Source organism: Falco rusticolus, chromosome 8 (genome assembly GCF_015220075.1).
Source record: "Falco rusticolus isolate bFalRus1 chromosome 8, bFalRus1.pri, whole genome shotgun sequence".
NCBI classification, from domain to species: domain Eukaryota; kingdom Metazoa; phylum Chordata; class Aves; order Falconiformes; family Falconidae; genus Falco; species Falco rusticolus.
The window spans coordinates 61,184,058-61,200,211 of NC_051194.1; the positions used below are offsets into that span (position 1 = coordinate 61,184,058).

The window sequence follows — 16,154 nt, forward strand, 5'->3', positions numbered from 1 at the left end:
GTGCTGTTCGGATGTAACTGCCAGGCCTCACCTGTCCCCTTAGGAATTTGGCTTTGTGGTGGTTTGGATCTGTCGTGAGTGGAGAGTGGGAGCAGCAGGTTCCTTCAGGGAGATGGATCAGGGTGGAGGGGACACTCCAGTTTTGGAGCAACCGCAGCTAATGCACGGTTACCGTTTCTTAAATCTGCAACAAGGGGGAAAACCTTGGGATGTGAACACACACCATTTCCTTGGCTCCTCCTTGTCATAGGTCCTGCTGCTCTGAAGAGAGTAAATGCATAAGGGAGAACCACATAGCTGAAAAAATACTTTTATTTTAAAAAAATCTGTAAAGTACAAGACAGTATATTGAGTATGCTGTACAGTGTGAATACAAAATAAATATGAAATTCTGACTTTTTTATAAAAACACCGTGAAACAGAAGATCAATGTAACTCATCCTTCCTTAAGGAAGAAAGGGTTTCTAACAGTTAAGGCAACGGTTTAACATCTAGATGCTGTGCCCAGGTTTTCTGGCTTAACGCTGGGCAGTACTTAAGGTGTGTGTTTCAGTAAACCTGTGTAATCTCCCGCACCACAGCAGCGCTGCGCAAGCGGCCTCGCTGTTGGCAGCGTGCTCAAATGGCAGCAGTTGGGTTTGGTGGGGTTTGTTTATGAAATGCTTCCAATGTCAGAACAGACTTAGGAGGATTTTTTAAGGCCAGCACCAGCTGCCCGCTGGAGTGGTCATCACCTTTCTCATGTTGCTGCACTTCTGTCTTGGATGTACTTAGTGGTGTGCTGCTCTACTTTGGATAGCACTTACCCATTCCTGACAAACGATGGACTTCACAACTCCAAACATGGGCTGATTATTAATTTCCTCCCCCTTCCCCTTGCTGGAGTAGCTGTAGCTGGGTTCTAAATAATTTAGAAAAAGGGACAGTGTCTGAAAAATCTAACTGCCTGGTTTTGGGGGGCTCTTCCAGGTAAAATATTGTCTTAATGTATTATCTGGGCTATTGCATATACATACATATTATGTACTGACGGAAGAATAATCACCGCTACCTCAGTAAAGAGAGGAAATCCAGAAAAACGGTGGGTTTAAGCTAGGACAAACCTGATTCTCCCCCTTGGCCTCAAGTCACATGATGGGAATTCTTAGCGTTCTTAGTGTTCGACAAAGTACACTGGAAAAAACGTCTAGTTTAGAACATGCAAAACCCATTTAGTATTAAAGACATCTCTTCAAGCATCCTTTTTTGACTAATCCGTAATCATTTTAAGTACTTCATTTTCAGGATGGTGATATAGACAAAGGTATAATAAATCTCTGATCTACAAAGATCATCGTTGGGGGGGCAGAGGTGTCCATCCTCCTCCCAAACCATCAAAGATAATGAGGCTTCCCTCCATTTTCGCAACAGCTAATGCTTCTAGCTGCTTGCTAGCGACAGACCCCCTAAGCCAAGCGTGTCCTCCAGAGTGTGGGTGGGAATTTAACTGGGAATGTGGGAATGCTGTGGTGGCTTTCCTGAGCAGAGCTCTCCTGCTCTGTTCTGGAACGTTGCGGACTTAACGTTTGGAGTGTATTTTGGATCACCTCCTTGACAGGGCTTCTCTCTGCTAAACATGCTATAGATCCTGCATACGTTCTTACAAATTTATGGCACAAAAGGGTGTTAAGCGTCAATTCGCTGTGAAACGGAAGAGTCCCTTTCCAAATGAAGCAGTCGAAGCGATATAAAGGAGGAAGGACTGTGTAAGTAAGGCTTTGAAGCACCAGCTCTGAGTCCTGTTCCATACAGAGGCACCCTTGGAATGTAGTATGGCAGCACTTCTTAGCGCTGGTAGGAAACAGCTTTTCTCCTTTGTCCATGATGGACAACACGTGCGCTGTCGTGGTTTCTCACCACCGCAGCCATGCTGCTTCTCCAGGCGTGTTGCAAAGAAAAGAGACCCTTTTTAAAGCAAATGTTTCCCGGTCTGATGGGCCCTCCTGGGGAGCTAACTGCTTCCCACCACCGGCAATTCCTGCTGCGTTTGTAAGATCAGACGGTGACAGAATTAATGGTCTTTTGTTTTCTGCAGTTGGAAGACAGTAAAGGAAAGCAGCAAGGTGAGGACAGAAGAATATCAGGAGAGTTTAAAGAACTAAAGAAGGAAATTACCTCTGCAGGTGGATGAACTGAGGGGACGTGATCTCCTCCCCAGCCTACTACTACGACTGTATCACACAGAAGCTGAAAAGACATCTGTCTCAATTTCTCTCCCTGTTCTTTCCTGTTCCTCCACACACACCTCCTGTGGCAGGTCCCACAGAGGGCCGACGAAAGGGAGGCAGGAGCCAGGTATCCCTCCCTCCTTGTTTTGCCAAGAATTACTCTCCACTCACATTTTACTGAAGGAGCAAACTACTGAGTACTCCGAGGATAGCGGAGCTGTATGGGGGTTGTCTGTATTCCCAGTTATGTGGGCCCAGCACCGCTCCGGCCCTGCTGACAGCAGCTCCTCCAGGCAGCTGAAACAGCCTCACTCGGCCTTTGTCTTTTCTGGGCCTTGAAAGGGCCAGAAGGGCCAGCAGCACCCGTCCGAGGCAAGGAGACTTTGTGAAACTTTCAGTGAAACTGAAAGCATTAGTAAAAATACAGTTAGGAATGGAAATCCTCTCCTCAGTCATCTGCAGCTATCGGAGATGGAGCAGCAGAGGACTGAAGAAAGGTTCAGCAGACAGACCCGTAGAACAGGGAAGAAAAGTGAGTATGTGAAGAAACAAGGACACGGAAGGAACACAGAGCAGTACAACTAGAGCAAAGACCAAAACCGATACACAAGTAGAGGGTGAAAAAGTCAGGCAGGGTTCTGAAGAGTAAAAGGAGCTTAAAATAAATGTGGAGAGGCAAATGAAGCTAACAGACAGCAAGCCTAGTCAGAGGAGCAAACAAATCTCGTTCACCTGTGTTGACTCTCTATTGATCCTTAGCACTGGAACGTCTCACTAACAGTAGTTAATCGGCACGCTAGCAGCATTACTAAAATTGTTGACACATAGGGTACTCAACAGAGTATTAATAATGGCTTCTCCTCGCTCTAGTGCTCAGTACAGAGGACCTGACAATGAAAAGGACCTAAACAGATCCTCTATTTTCTGGAGGTCATATCCTTGGAAAACCCAAGCATCCCGGTGGGACAGGCTGCTGCCAGTACTTGCTTTGGAAATAAGCAAGGCTTACTTCCCCAGTTAAAGTATCAGTAGCGTGAGAGTCCTCTTCACTTGAACAGCCCCTGTGGTTTCCTTCTGTGTGATTCGGGAAATGTTTTTTTCAAAAATCCTTGTTTGTCCCCCAGCAACCACCAGAAAGCACCAAGCATGAGTTCTTGGTCTGCATCCTTCCTTTCCAGGACGAATGTGTTTTCCCTCCCTTCTTGGTTATTTCCCAAAGCTCAGAGCACCTCAGTAGCATATGGAAATGCAATCTGTTGATGCCTTTCATCTTCATCCTCCTCATCTCCTTCATGGATGGAATTGGCTGGATCATCTTGCTGAGATTCTGCCCTTGTCTCAAAGAGCTGCTCTTCCAGGAACAAGCTCCCAATGCCGTATTCCTCATCGTGGGCCTTTGCCTCTGCAGGTGAGATATGGGGAGATCCCAGAACAAAACCTGCAAACCTGTTAAGATTTTTAAAGGGAGAAGTGATCAGCTGAGAAACGAAAAAAAAAAACCCGCTGTAAATGCAGGGGATGCTGCCAATTAAGCAGGGATGTTGTAAGGACGTGTCCCCCGGCAGTGCGAATGAGGGGAAGCTGCGGCATGAGCTAGGGAGTCCTGAACAGCAGAGTAAATCACAACAGATGGCAGTGACCCTAAACGTTTGTTTTCCTGCCTCATCTTTTCAGTCTTCAGTCTTTTCTATATAAGTAACTTGCTCTTCTGGAGGCCATCTGCGAGGTCTTGTGACTAAGCAAGATCTAACTTGGTTTTCACATCTTGTCAGTACTCGTGGGGTAATCCAGAGTAAGCATTGGTACAGTTGGATAGGTGGTATTTCAGCTTCTGAAAATAAATTAAAGCTGTTGCAGCATATCTGAGACAAAGGCTGTAAGAATTCAGGTAAGTTGACTTTGCTATGAAAGGAAACATGGTGAGAACTTCACATTCCTACACTGCTGTGCTATCTATCACCTTGCTTTTCATACTGCATGCGCGCCCCGGGCAAGCTGAGCTTAAGTCTTGCCAACGAATTCCTGCTTTTGGTGAACCTGGAGCTGCAGGAGTTCTGCAGCTGCTCCAAGGCAATGCCAAACTGGAGGTCTGGCAGAACAAAGCATGAACGAGCGCTGCCCCTGCATTTCAGTCCGCCACAAACCTTAACTTTCAGTGGACGGCTACGTTGAAGAGAGAGAAGGGAGCTGGAGGTTTCTGGCAAGCATGTGGAAACAGACGGCGGTTCTGACACCTGGGTAAGTGTCGACAGCATCAGAGAAATGCAGGAAAAAGGAAGTGCAGCTACATTCTGGAGTTCTGGTAAACTGATCAATAATTTACATTTTAGACTTAACATTTCTGTGAGATGAATGTTGTCACCTCGTTCTTCTTGGAAGCACTGTTAGTCTAAATGGAGAACAGCACTGGGCTGGCTGTTTTACAGGTTTGCCTTGTGTTGAACTGTCTTCTGATTCTTAATGGAAGCTTGGAGGGGTACTCGACTGTAAATCAGACCCCCCTTGGTTGTCCTTTCCGTTATTGTATTTTTGTAGTGAACAGTTTATAAGAACTGTATTAACTAAGTGATGGCTAGAAAATACGTGTCTCAGCTGTTTGTTTTGTGCATTTGGCAGTATTTTGTTCTACAATACTGCAGTGAGTTTTCACTTTTTATATCTTTCAATCATGTTACAGAATGAAAGTAGCTTAGAAAATAAGGTGGTTCAACAGGAAATCTATAAAACCTGGCAGAGAGGCTGTCTGTGTGTGCCCGTCCAAGGAAGATGAAGGTTCTGAAACTAGTTTTAACTTTTTATTGATTAAATTCCAAGCGGACTGGGGCCCCTTTGAAATTATGACACTTGGTTCTGTGGCAAAGGCCAAGTCTTTGTGGCTGGCTAATATGTGAAACTCTGCTTCTGCTATCTTGCAGTTTGGGTTTTGATGGAAATACGCTGCTATTATTAATTTTATATTCTGCAAGATTTTCTGGCTGTACTTAACCTAAGCCTTTCCAACCCGTATTTGTCTTAAGTTTGTCTCTTAAGCTCTATCTGAAGTAGCTCTTCTGCTATACTTCCTAGGTGCAGGCATCGGTTTCTTTGTATTCTTAGTCTTAGATATTGGTTGATACTTCAAGTAACAGGATGCCTTGGCTGTGCGGGTTTGCAGTTGGAGAGCTTCATACAGGTAAATTTGAGCATGTATCTTCAACCTGCCCCAATTTTGCACAATGCAAAAGTGTACTGCTCTTCAAACTGAAGGAAGGAGCATTTCACTGGTTAGACAGCCACCTGGGTGGCTGTGTAGGAACTTACAGAGGCACTGTAGGAAACCTGTAAGTTTAAGGAAAGCTGCCATTACCACAAATTACCCGTGAACATCTGCAAACTCTCAGAGTAATTTATGGTCGGGGGGTTTAATACCACCAGCAAGTAATATCCTTGAGAGGTGTGGCCGTGGTCTTTAGTGGGATTGCTCAAGAAGATAAAGCTCCCGGCATGTCTGACTGCATGCAAGATAAACGCACCTGGAACAGTGCCTGAAGTAGCATTTGGGTCCGCTGTGCAGCAGCATCTGTGCAGTGCGTTCCCTGTTTTAGAGAAGCCAGAAATTCTTACCTTTGTGGGGACTGGAGTTTGGATACAGCTAACCACGAGGGGAAGTCGGGGTTCCTGCAGAATGAGCGGAGCTCCTCCAGAGCTCTGATCGTTTCTGTTTCACCTTGTTCTCGATACTCCTCTTCAGTAAGCCATTTAAACACTAACTTTTTTGATTTAAAGCGATTCTTCATTTTTCTGGAAATGAAATGAAAACAATTAGTATTTCTGAAGTCTTCTGGCACATAATTATTGTCTGTCCTTTTCTCTACTACCTGCTATTAACATGCTTTAACCACCTTTATCCTTTTAAGACAAGCTACATTCTTGCACCAACATTTTATAGGAGGAGAAATCTAATGTTTACTAGCCTGTTTACCTCAGGTCTTCACCAAAGTTGTAGAATTCCACAGAATGGTATCTAATGAGCTTTTGATCACGTCCTTGTTGTGTACGCATGGACTAAAATCTCACAGAATTAAATAGATGGCTGCTTGCTCAGCCATTTTTAGGTGCAATATGCAAAATGTGTCTGTGCAGACATGGGCTGAATCAAAACCCAGTCTGCATATGTAACATCAAAGATAAGCAATGCTCCAAGTCTGTTATGAGTTGTTCATGTTGTTTACTAGATCGCTTCTCTTAAATCTTGCTTTAAATTACAAAACTGAGTAGTCTGAGGCCAAAATGTTTACAATCTGATGTTTTTTTAGCTGCTGCATAGCGATGTATAATATAATTAGATATCAATTAGAAAGTGTGCCATGTTCTGTTCCCTTCTGTCGACTGCTTTCAATTTAAATGTTGTGATGAGTTAAGATAAGCAAGGGCTGGATGCCCATAAAACTTTCAGCTCTACATAAAAACACCTGCTGCAACCAGCAGCGTTCAACTTTACTCCTTACTTCCCCGCAAAGCAAGAATGAACTGTAGCCCTCGTTCAGCTCAAATGGCAAAGGTCTTGCTGGCTCAGTGGAATCTACTGAGCTTAAAAACAAGTAACGCAAGATTCTTAATTATTTTGATACATCTGATGCTCTCCACTGTGTACCTGGCATCGTGGCCTCACAGTTGGGTGCTACTGCTTAGTGTTTTGAAACAGAAAAAAACCCAACCCTGTTATTCCCACAAGAGAGATTTGTAGACCTGTATTTTGGCTTTATAGAAGCATGAGTTCATGGTGGGGGGGTGGGGAGGAGGTCCACATGGAGAACAAACAACAGTGTTTCAGGGTAAAACAGGTATGTTCTGACTTCTGTGAACTCGTAGCCAAATCTTACTGATTTCAGAGTGAGCTGAGCCTGCTCACATCAGGTCAGTATTGGTCCTATATGTTGCCTTTGAAACAGCTGGTGCTCATCAGCTGCAGGCAAAAATCAGACTGTAACATACGATAAATTCTACCTAATATAAAAAAGCTTTAACGCAGTCCACAATTCAACATCTAAAAAGAGCACAAGAGCACAACGGCACGTTCTTAAAAACTAATAAATGTCTAAAAGGCTAAGACGAAAAAATTATTTGGTTTTTATTCTTTTGCTTATGCCAGTTCTAGCCTTTGCCTCTTCCTGGCGTTCTGCAGTTCAGCAGAAGTCCACAGGTACGGAAGACTCCGCACTAAAGACTTCTTAATCTGGATGCCATCACTGAAGGTAAAAAACAGATGTAAATTGGCAGGACTTCTTAAAATCTTCATCTGAGAGTTTTATTTGTGATAAAACATGCTTCAAACTCAAGGATGAGCAAACATGTTGTTCCCATGTTGCTAAGCAAAGTACTTAGCAAACTAAGGTCTACATATTGCAAGCAGTTCCCGTTCCAAATGCCACAATATAAATGGGGCTCCGGAGTACGGGGGACTGTCTCCGCAGCAGTAACAGACTGTTGCCATGAATTAAAGGTAGACATGTACATCTAGGACAATCACCTTGGAAAGCTAGACTCAATGGAAACCATTATTTTTTTGGACACGGATTTTTAATCTCTGAAGTCTACACTATCTAACCGACACAGGCTATCACTTTTTAACATCTGCTTCTCGGTGATAGCGCACTGGTTTATCCTGTAAGATTCAGTACGAGTTAACCCACAGATCGTCTCACCGCACATGCAGCCAAGGCAGCATTGCTACCGTCTAATCAATCAACCAAACAAATGTTTTGGTTACCATTTGCTGCAGACTAGAAGGTGCTACATTTGTACTAAAGAGCACAGTCATATTTCTCTGTTCTCCATACAACAAAACTTGTGTTTAACACTGCCGAATGGAAAATATTTACATTCTGGTGTCTCAGGGCTTTAAACCTTTTCTATTGCAGCTTTACATCTAGTAAAAATATGAATTAGAACTAGAAATTCATAAATAGTTATTGAAGCGTAAGGGTTTTCTCCTTATTAGCCCCCAGGATTTCCTTGTGACACAGGGACTCGGACATTCATAAATACATACACACCTGCCTATGTGCCTAGCAGCACCGAGCGGGTAATGCAGGCCTTTTGAACAGAGGCTGACTGCTATTACTGCATATGCAACTTGAGGTATGGTGACACCACAATAAATCAACACAAAGGCTGTTAATTGTAGCATCCACGTGAATAAGGTGATGCTCAGTTCAGTGGTAAGCGGTCCATGCTGATAGCAAGCAGCAAAGCTGGTAATTCCAACAGCCAGAAAATACCCTGTAGAAACAGAAAAGAAGGACATGGAGAAAAATATGCAAACCACCCATACAAATTGCATTAGTCTGCTTCACAAAGCTTGCAACTGCTGAGTAGCATAGCCTTCTGTGTCTTGTCTTATAGATAGCTGCACTGTTGTATGTGCTTTATGTTTCAAAAGTGTGCAGAGAGTTCACAAGGTGATCTACAAACAGCCTTTAGCTAATGCTGTGAGCTGCACGTGAATTCTCCCAATGCAAGATTGCAAGAATGCTGAGGCAGGTGCTGGATCGATAGGTCTGTCAGCCCCTGCAGGCACAGCCACTTAGCAATTTAGGCATCCAGATCCAGCAAAATACAAACCAGCGTAGCTGCCCTTTTGCTGTTACAGGGAAAGTAGGTAATGGCGAATCGATGAACAAATAATCCAGCCAAAATCTGCTCTTAAAGCTGCTGCTGGCCCACTCTATCATAAATTCCTTATTTAACGATACACGGTGAGTAAATGCTCATTTGAGTGGATCAGGAACCTTTGGAATACTCCCAACATCCATGGCTTAGGAGAAAAAAGTACTCCATAAATAAGTCACTTGATTTTGGTTTTTATGGGCAAGTATCCATCTAGCCACTAAATTTCGGCAAAATCTGCAGCACATTTTTTGATAATTTTCTTACCCAGCAAGTAGTTTCTGTGTTCAGACCACAACCACTGCGTATTCTCTTTGAAGCAGTAAATAAAATAGAGGGAGAACATCCAGCAGCCACCCATTAAGATCCAGAAGGTACTGCGCTGGAAATTTAAAAAAACCCACATTTTAACAAAACTTTAAAATTATCGAAAAATTTCAAGTCAGAATCGGGACCATTGTGGGCAAGGGAACTCCCAAACAAAATTGGATGTGGTATTTGGTAGACCTACAGGGCTTACGATTTGTGTTAAGACTTCCACTGCAGAGTGCTCTGCATGCTACAACTCAGCAATACCAATTTTAAGTGGCGCAACTGTACCTCTGTATTTGTGTATCGTGTTCCTATGCCATGGTATAAGCTTATTGCAGTGTATTCCCAATTAACGTATCTCAGCAATATTGTGGGAATGCACAGACTTTGTAAAAGTACAGGAAAAATTCACATCTGCCTTGCAATTAATCGTCTCTGGTGAACAGAAGAGAATCTGTCCCAGTTGCTACTAAAACTACATTTTGATTTAGATTGATTCATAGTTTCAAAAGTAAGCTTAGCTCTGGTCCCATGAAAATAATATATCTTTCAGAATAAACCCTCTTGTACATCAGCAATCTCCTGTTGGGTTTAAACTCAGGAGCAAGCTAACTAGAATTTAGATTCTGACCTATTTATATTTACTTGACACAAGCAAAGCTGCAGTCATTTCAGTGCAGTTACCTGGCCACAAAAACACAGCAAGGTCAGAATCTGGCTCTGTACTCTCAACTTCCTATATTATGATGTTGATTATTATTTTGTCTAGTAAGTGCAGATTTACCCTTGGAATAAACCTTTTAAGTGTCAACAGGACAAAGACTAGCAGAGCAAGAACACCCAGTATTATTCCAGAAAGGTAAAAGAACTTGGTACTCCTGTAAGAAAAGAGAGAATACAGTGAGAAGTATGATTTGTAATTGGTTAAGATGCCAACATTTGTAAAAACAGCAGTGATCTTCAAAAAGTACTTAATGCAGCTGTAAGTTAAGAACTGCAGTTACATGGTCAACAGACCCACTTCAGATACTAAACTTGTGTAAGAAAAAATTCCCAACGGATACTTAAGGTCACTGGAGTTGTTACAGGCTAGGAAATAGTGTTGAGTTTTTTAAAGCTCACACTATTTCTGATTTCACTGACCTTCTAGTTTCTAGTAATTTCATTTTCTTCCATGTACCGATATAGTTCTGTACGGCAAGAAAAGTTTTATTTTTTTGAATTTAAAATGCAAAAAAACCCTCCACAAACCCACAAATTTTTTTCCAAGCTTATGCATTTATGAAGTCTGACTTTCAGAGTTAACTCTATTAAACCTACTGCTCTCTGCTTGTTTTCAAGGTGTCTCCTGACAATTAATTTGTGACTCACTTTGCTTTGAAGTCATGGGCCACATGTTTTGCTACAACAATTAAGTACCCTCCCTTACATGCTATGCAAAACGTGCATCAAAAGAATGATGGGGCAAGGCTGGCACAAAGGTGGAGGCAGACGAGGCCCCACGTGGCCTCATCTGAAGCAGTCCTCCATGCAGGAAGGCACCACTGACCACACACGCAGCATTATTTAGCATTCAGCTAACCTCACTCACTGGTTTACACAACAGAGAAAAAGTTTTTCTGAATCGACACTGAGTATTGTCTTGGTGTTGCCCCGTGCAGGAAGCTTGGATACAAGGACCCTAACACAGCTAAGTGATTAATAAGAGTGCAGCACTCCAACGTATGTCACAATCTGTCCAAACACAAATGGTATGAAGAGGTTTTAAATATATGCTCAGTTTCCTTATTTCAGTTTCCCAAAGAACCACCTCTTTAGCTTAGAAAACAGACCAAAGATTCACACAGGCTTTGGGAAAGAAGGTCAAAAAACAGCAGCTAGCACTCACCTGCTCAGGCTGTTTGCAAAATGGAACAGAAAAATTCCAGCTATAAACAAAAACAAGAGCCTTCCATCTAGCACTAAAAAAAGGGGGGAAAAACAGAAATGGACTTTAGACTAATTAAACCTGAAATTCTGATTATATAAAATATCAATAGAAAAGTCGCAAGCTTCTTACAGAAGAGATGGTACATTCAGTAACACTGGCAGACTGAACTATCTAATCTGAACTGAAAGACTCGCTACTTACTTTCTCGTTCCACACGCACAGTGTACGGTTTGGTTTTGAAGGGCTGTATTTTAAAACAAATATCCTCTCCATATTGTTTTATGCGTATGGAAGTTTCCGTGGATGTCTCCGGTTTCCAGAAGATTTGAACAGCACATGCAGCAAACTCAAAAACAGTTTCTGAATTACGACAGTTGCTTTTTTCTGAAATAGGCTCAAAGGTGAACACTTCTCTGCTGTTAACTTTCACCTAAAACCAAACAAGAATACACAGAGAAGCAGCTCAGATTCACGGCTTTATTTTGGTTTTCTGAACTATGCAGCATATAAGCCATGTATGAGACAACGAAAATCAATCAGTATAGAGAGCTTGAGAATAAAATGCTAGTGCAATTCATAATTGTTTAACATTAGTTATTTATATTATGCAAAGATTAATTGTTTAGGCCTTGCAAGGTAATCCAGAGAATTCAATGCCAGCAACATTCTATGGAAGGGCCTCAAACCCATCCAAAAGCTTGGTGAGTTTGGTTTTACCATAACACATGCCCACACACCAGCAGTATTTGTAAACATTACCAGTAATATTTGACTACAGTTTCTTTTATGGATGCTCATACGCTTCCCCATTCCCCCCCTGAACCGTAAGAAATAGGACTTTCTTTTCTTGTGGTTAATAATGCAGTCTTCATGTTAGGGACAGAAGAGCGATAAGGAAAATGAGGAGTATCATAACCAGAAATTTAAATACAAGCATGTTCCTGTTGGGTATTTTGGGGTTTCTTGCTAGTTCCTAGCACCCTCCGCCACCACCCTGGTAAAAGATCTCATCCATCTTCTGAGATGGGATCACCTTCCTAAAGATTGTGATTCATTGTGAGCTCTCAGTCAGGGCCTGCTAGACAACAAAGACCCATCTACAAAAAAGTGATGCAACAGGTAATAAACCAGGCTTCTACTGGGAGAAGAGGCAACATGTTAGCAAGCAATTTGTTGTGGGAAAAATCGGAACTTCCTGCTATTAAACATTTACTCCAGGAAAGTGTGTGTGACTGCTGGAGGCTTTGACCACCTGAAGTCTGCTACCGTTCATAAAAACATCCACAGCATGTTCCTGAGGAAAATAGTCCTGGGAACAGACAGATGTTCTTCTGCCTTATAGCTGAGAGCAAATTCCTCCAACAGAAATGAAGTGGAATGGTTTCCTTCCTTTGTCTGGAGACATGCTTCCCAGGAAAAAAAAAAAAGGAACCACACAGAGTCTGTTTTTCCTTTAGCTGTTATTGCTTCCACCATAAAGAGATTTTTATATTGTTTCGAGCTAATCTCTAAACATGTTTCTTGCAAGATGACTCTGTTACTCAGAAAAACAGAAACACACTGCTGCTGCTGTTTTTTCATTAGTCACAATCTAATACACCTTGGGTTCCTATACTGTGGCCTGGTGTGCTACAGTGAGTGAGTCACAGAACTGCATTTTATCCTCAAATTTAGAAGCTTTCTAAAGGCGTTTGGTGATAATGCAGTTAACAAGGTTAACAGTGGTCTATCAATAGAAAAGGCGTGTGACAAAATAATACGCAAGTCTGTGCTAATGTTTGTGTGGCATCATACTGTTAGCCTGGTTGACATCCTTCTAATAAAAAGACCAAAACCCACTGTATCCAAAGTGGAGGATCACAATGCTGCATTTTTATCATGGTCCTACCTATACACCGTTCCAACTACTAATGACACGGACACACCACTTTGATCTCGCTAACTGATCATTCACTTTGCTGGCAAAAGTTCACGTGAAATGTGTTGCATAGCTGAATGATCCCCCCAAACAGCCTCTTACCTGAAGAGTTGACCAAACGTACTGCAAGTGAATGGTTCTGTTTTGCATATAGCAGTAGCAGTTTTCATCCTGATTCTGGATGACATCCATTTCCTGCAAAAAGCTACAATTTCTACCTGGGAGAGAGCAGAAAAGTTAATTTTACATATGCATCAAATACAAATGTATAATTTTGTTCCTTTCCATTGTTGTATATGCCGAGGGAATCACAAGCAGCTTGCAGATAACCAAATGTAAAAGCTATGCTGCAGGGTAGCGTGTTCAGTATGATTTAGATGAAAATCCAAATTACTTCCTTAATTTAAAAAAAAAAAAAAATTACATTTGAATCAGATAAATTCAAATCAAGTAATTTAGGGCCCAGAGGAAATTGCAAACACCTTTGGAAAAATAAATGAACTATCTAGGGTGATATTTTTTTAAAAAATGTAATCCATAGAAGATTGGCTTCGGTATCAGTATTTTGATGGCACTGGAATAGAGCCTTTGGGCCAAATTCACTGCTGGCATGAGTGGGTGTTAACTCCACTGGAGTCAATGCTTATACCGGTGGTGAATGCAACAATGTGGGAGTCTGAGCAGGTAAACAGGCTTACATATTAAAATAGTCATTTAGCACATGACACAGCTGCTGATTGCAGAAATCATACTCCTCTCCCTCGGAAGCATTTCTAATGTTAAAGAACACAACTTTCTTTTTAAAAACAAATTTTCCTGCCATAGTCCAGCCATGACTGTAGTAAGGCAAATGCACAGATAGCTTGCCATTAAGTCATTTAATTAGGGATGCTAACTGGTCTAACTCTCCTGAAATGTCAGCAAGCCCCTACGATCTTCAGAATCAGGTTGCACTTTTGAGCAGAAATGCACCTAAAAGATTTATGGAGCAAACTTTGAAGAATAACATACATCCTGATCTATATACATGTGTAAAATATACCCTACAGTGCATTACAGCAGCGTTCCAGGAGCATAATTAAAGAGAAGAATAAAGGAAATAATTACAGATCTGAACAGAGGGAATCATCTGGCTCACTGAATAGAAAATGTAGGTCTAAGCCAAGCTCAGTAATAACTGCTAAAACACTGTCATACACTCGGAGCAGCACAATAAGTATGTGCAAAACAGTCTTAATCTGGACAAGGAGATACTGTTTGCAGGTAAAAACCTGCCCTGTCTCTCTACAAGGAATCTGAACTTAGGCTAAATTATTTTCTAACCAATTTAATTAAGCCAATGAAAAATACCTGTGTGGATGTTCTTATGTAAGTTTATTGTGTCATTCTAGAATTAAAGTGCCCACAGATGATCCCGCTAAAGTAAATTGGTTTAAACTTAGAACCTGGGCATATTTATTGTGAAAAATCAGCCATCTGATTAATTTTCATCCACGGCAAAAGGGCACACAACCCTTCTGACAAGGGCTGGCGGTACCTCTTGACAAGGCACTTCCATAAAAGCCATCAGATGAAGTTGCAAAAGGATTCTTTTGCCTCTGAAGTGCTGCCAACTGACGCAGCCAGCAGGTGAGGCTGGGCACTACCCAGGGCTAGGACCAAGATAATCTGGTGACAGAAAACAGCAATACCCTGGCAGAACCAAAACGCAGCCGAGGAGCCCACAGCATCCCCACAGGGTGTGTTATGATTTTGTCCCATCGGATAACCCATCCCACCACGTTAGAAGTGATGTCCTCCATAGCCAACGCCAGCAAATATTTCTTCCCTGCCACCCCCAAGGTATTTTCTTCAGAAAAAATAATTCCCTTCAAACACGAGATCAGCTCCATAGAATGAAACATGTCCCAAAAGGAAAAGTGCTTCTGAACTGTGAGATGGAGGATGATTTTGGCTGCTGGGAGGACACACAGAGCGGGCAGTTCCCAAGTTTTCAATTCGGAGCAGCGGAGAACCGGCACCTGCTGTGGAAGGCAGCAGATGCCCAAGGCTTGGGAACGCCAAGGGAAGGCACGGGGGCTGGGGGCAGTTTATTGAGTTAATGCATCGCTGCTGCCAACTGAGAAAAACCTCCAGGGTCTTCCCTGCTCTCGTTAAAAAAACAAAACAAAACAAGCAAACAAACAAAACCTATTCCGCACCCACTTCTCCTGAGCCAAGCCGTGAAGAAGCCCGCGGGAGGCACACAGGCGAGAGCCGGCGCCCCATGCCCGCGGCCCTGCCGAGGGGACGGCAGCGGGCCCCTTGCTCCGCGCCGCTCTCCCGCCCCTGAATGAATATTCTCACGGGAACTGAACGGAGCCGGGACAAGCCGAAGAAAACGGCAAACAGAAAAGGAGCAAAGCGCCTCAGGGGCGCGCCTGGCCGCTGGCAGCCGGCGGCCCCGGCCTCTCCTCAGGGCAGCGCCATTTTGGGCCGCGGCAGAGGCCGGGGCCGCGCGGTACCGGCAGCGGTGGCGCCTGAGGGGAACGCAGGGCAGCCAGCGTGTCCCCCGCGCCTGTCCCCGCGGGCGCGGGGTATGTGTGTGAGGAGCGACCCCCCCGACCCCCGCCTGTGACCCCTCCGGGCAGGGGAAAGGGACCGCCGGGGGCGGGAGGGGAAGGCCAGTACCTGCAGGCGGTGCCGCCCCGGCCAGCGCCAGGAGGAGCAGCCCCAGCCCCAGTGGGGCTCGGGGGCGCTGCCAGCGGCCGGGCGGCCGCGGCGGGCTCATGGGGCGGCCGCCGGCTCCGGGAGGGCGGGCTGCGGCAAGGGGAAGGGGCAGGGAAGGGAAGGGAAGGGGCGGTGCGACCCGGCCCGGCCCAGCCTGCCCACCGCTCGGGGCCGCGGGGCGCGGGAGCCCGGCTCCGGGCAGGGCCTCTGGGGGGGCTGCCGCGGCGCTCTCCTGCTGCCCTACAGCCCGCCTGTGGCATCTCTGCCCTGTGCCTCGGGGCTTCCGCCGAGTTCAGCGTGTGCGCTGGAAAGAAAAAGAAATACGCATGTAGCAGCGCAGCGGAACCGTTCCGGCGGCGGTGGCCCTGCCTGGCTGAGCGGCGGGCCCGCTGCCCGCGTGGGTCGGGTACAAATTGGTCCCAAACTGCCG

General features: G+C 44.1%; 1 protein-coding gene across 1 annotated transcript; it reads right to left on the reverse strand.

Annotated features, from left to right (window-relative positions):
• Positions 1-295: 295 nt before the first annotated feature.
• On the reverse strand, positions 296-15,798 carry NEMP2 (nuclear envelope integral membrane protein 2). The gene is made up of 9 exons (XM_037396890.1): positions 15,686-15,798; positions 13,118-13,233; positions 11,299-11,527; positions 11,056-11,128; positions 9,952-10,045; positions 9,123-9,237; positions 8,243-8,468; positions 5,811-5,987; positions 296-3,653 (listed from the first exon to the last, which is right to left on the reverse strand). The coding sequence occupies exons 1-9, from the start codon at positions 15,783-15,785 to the stop codon at positions 3,428-3,430; spliced, it is 1,356 nt and encodes a 451-aa protein (XP_037252787.1). The 5' UTR covers positions 15,786-15,798; the 3' UTR covers positions 296-3,427.
• Positions 15,799-16,154: the final 356 nt, after the last annotated feature.

Bases quoted from the DNA above. Each gene is read 5' to 3' on its own strand.
- NEMP2 (XM_037396890.1), bottom strand. From the start codon at position 15,785: ATGAGCCCGCCGCGGCCGCCCGGCCGCTGGCAGCGCCCCCGAGCCCCA. The intron at 13,234-15,685 runs GTACTGGCCTTC...GCTCTCTCCCAG, and splicing joins CGGGGCGGCACCGCCTGCAG to GTAGAAATTGTAGCTTTTTG. The intron at 10,046-11,055 runs GTGAGTGCTAGC...CTTTTCTTACAG, and splicing joins TTTGCAAACAGCCTGAGCAG to GAGTACCAAGTTCTTTTACC.